This window comes from Lolium perenne, chromosome 4 (assembly GCF_019359855.2).
Source record: "Lolium perenne isolate Kyuss_39 chromosome 4, Kyuss_2.0, whole genome shotgun sequence".
NCBI lineage: Eukaryota > Viridiplantae > Streptophyta > Magnoliopsida > Poales > Poaceae > Lolium > Lolium perenne.
The window spans coordinates 28,947,511-28,950,394 of NC_067247.2; the positions used below are offsets into that span (position 1 = coordinate 28,947,511).

The window sequence follows — 2,884 nt, forward strand, 5'->3', positions numbered from 1 at the left end:
AGCTATCAGTGTGTTGCTCTTGTAGACTAAAACTTCACGGTCACCATAGTTACAGCCGTAATCATGCTTGAATGTTGTCAGGGTAGTGTAGGTGACCTCTCGGTCTATACTAATTATCTCTTATCAGCTACCAGAAGGATACATACCACGTATTTTTCTCATCTGAAAGATTTTTGTCCCTAGTTTCAGGAAACAGCAGGTGAATTTCACAGCGATGCAGCACTGTTACCAAACTTGAAGTCTGAATACTCCATATGTGTTCGGTTTCAGAAGATCGCAGAAGCACAAGTGCAGAACAAAATACAAAACGAAATTTCCATTTGCAAAGTTGATTCAATGTTGGTACAAAGATCAGAAAATTAAAGAGTGGCCATGTCTGCAGAGCGACTCAAACTACAAAAAGATCTTAGTTCAACGGGTGGGACCGAAAAAAGAGAAAATTACATGCGATCCTGGAAATATCAACAGAAATACAGAAGATTCAGAATTCAAGTCCATTCTCTCTAGCAGCGTCAGCAAGTGCTTTGATGCGGCCGTGGTACAGGAAACCCCCTCGGTCGAAAACAACTTTGGTAATTCCCTTCTCCAAGCAAGACTTGGCAATCACCTCGCCAATCTTTTGTGCCACTTCCTGCAAACCAAGCATTACAATAATTAGCTTTCAGCAGAAACTAAGCATTGTCTTTCAGCAAAGAAACAGCTGCAGAAGCATATTTCAGTTTGTTGATTTTAGTCAGAATTGCAACAGACTAATTTAATATTTTTGTCCAGAAAGCATGATGGGCCTATATATTGACGTGAAGAGCATTGGTGGTATGAGTATAGCCTGGAAGCATTACCTATCATTGAAAAACTGGATGCCTAAAATCAGCAAAAGTAAACAATAGAAGGTATATTGAAAAAGTGGATGCCTAAAATCAGCAAAAGTAAACAACAGAAGGTATAAGCATATTTTTCATTTTCTTTGCGTGCAGAGCAGCGACCTCTATAAGCTTATTTCAGAGATACATCAGTACACCATTAATCTTTCTAGAAGCTACTACCCAGCTAATATGGCTCTCATGATCTCACTGAGTCCAGGCTTTGACAGGGTGGAATAATCTGAGCAAGACTGTTTCATTGATCGAAAGAATATCAAACTGCAAACAATTGTACAATCATCTAGTGCAAAAGTTTACTCATGAACCATGATTCGCATCACCCACTTATAAATAATAAGGCAACAGAGAGAATAGTGCATCAAAGATGAACCTGGATTTGGTTGATTATAAAGAGATTTATTATAGGAGATGATGATGAACAGCCAGTTTGACAGTAAGTCCTTACTGACACTGTGACACAAGTTTTCTTTTTCAAAGTAGCTGCCAGTTAAATATGGTATAGAGTTCTATACAGTTGCAATTCTGTGAAAGGGAGCATAGAACCACAAAACAAGTTAACCAACCATTTGCATTTTTAGCAGTGGTATTAGCTCAGTATGAAACAAAAAGGTATGGATAACTCAAAACCAACTTACAGTTGTTGGCCCAGCAGAGTACTCGAGGTCCTTTGAAAGAGATTTGTGCATTGTTGAGGCTGAAGCCAGAGTGCACGACTTTGTATCGTCGATCACCTGAGCATATAAATGCTTGTTTGAGCGGAAAATGCTGAGTCTTGGCCTCTCCGTGGTGCCGCTAACCTGAAAAGAGATGACACAAAGGCCTGATTCCACTGACAAAGCTTATGCAGTGTAATGCACGTCACGCCCTTCATCACCCATTGAACTGTCTTTTTTTCTTGCGTCGCGTGCTACGCTAACTTTTCCAATACATATCTCAAAAGCTCAATTTTCGTGCCAACTGCATAGCTTGCATTTCGTGCAAGATAAAAGTTAGCCATCTCTTCTCTAGCGTCTACCTCACAAATCTAAATCTGAGCTGGCATAGCGCTAGATACAATTTGAGTGGCCTATTATAGATGCGCTAGCTACATTACAACCTCTTGACTATCTCTGTACCCAATGGCAGTCATTGGTACAAACACTTCTCTGTACAACTATATGGAAGACACTTGTGTGGTAATTGGTAAACTACATGCATTAGCCAGAGCTCAACTGCGGAATCATACATCTTGCACAATTTTACCAATAATAAAGACACCCACGTTTAAGCTACTGCCACAACAATGTAGAGACATTTCGTCGAGCATGTTAACGACATGGCATTGCCCTATGAACTACACGCAGAGAACCCGCGTTCTTCCAATGAAACCTGTGGCCAAGCATTAGCAAAGAGCAAGAAACTACCTTCTTGCGGAGGCGGACATGGCGGGCGATGCGGTCGGCCTGGGGCGTGGACACCTTGGCCTTGGCGAGGACAACCAGGGAGGCCCGCCGCGCCGGCGAGTGCGAGGGCGCGTAGGCGGACGGGAGGTGGTTTCCTGACACGAAGGCGGGGAAGGAGTGGGTGGCGCCGGCGAGCGCCGGTGAGGCTAGCATGGCTCACTTGCTCGCTGCTCTGCTCGGCACTGGGGTTCGTCGTCTCACGCGCCTAATGGCTCGCCTTATCCTATCCACTGTGTCGTCTTTCTTTAAGCTGCTGGACAGAATTACAGAAACAACCTTGTACTCTACGGATTTTGTTTTCAGAAGATCGACTGTTTGAACTCGGCCCGACATATATGTGAGAAAGAATGTTACTAGAGAGTAGTAAATTGCATTTAGCAAAGGGAGTGGACACAATGGAGCCTAGCTAGATGTAGTTCTTTATTTTCAAACACTTCAAATTTGTATTTTAAAGTTTTAAATAAATTTTGGAGGTAACAATGATGTATGCTATAAACGTGGAAAATCTTAATGTGAACTACTCTATATTCTGGGCTATACAACAATGACAAGATCTGACAA

General features: G+C 42.3%; 1 protein-coding gene across 1 annotated transcript; it reads right to left on the bottom strand.

Annotated features, from left to right (window-relative positions):
• Window positions 1–298: 298 nt before the first annotated feature.
• LOC127292032 (large ribosomal subunit protein uL18c) lies at window positions 299–2,553 on the bottom strand. Its single transcript, XM_051321380.2, has 3 exons — window positions 2,285–2,553; window positions 1,517–1,678; window positions 299–631 (listed from the first exon to the last, which is right to left on the bottom strand). The coding sequence occupies exons 1-3, from the start codon at window positions 2,474–2,476 to the stop codon at window positions 482–484; spliced, it is 504 nt and encodes a 167-aa protein (XP_051177340.1). The 5' UTR covers window positions 2,477–2,553; the 3' UTR covers window positions 299–481.
• Between the last annotated feature and the right edge of the window lie 331 nt (window positions 2,554–2,884).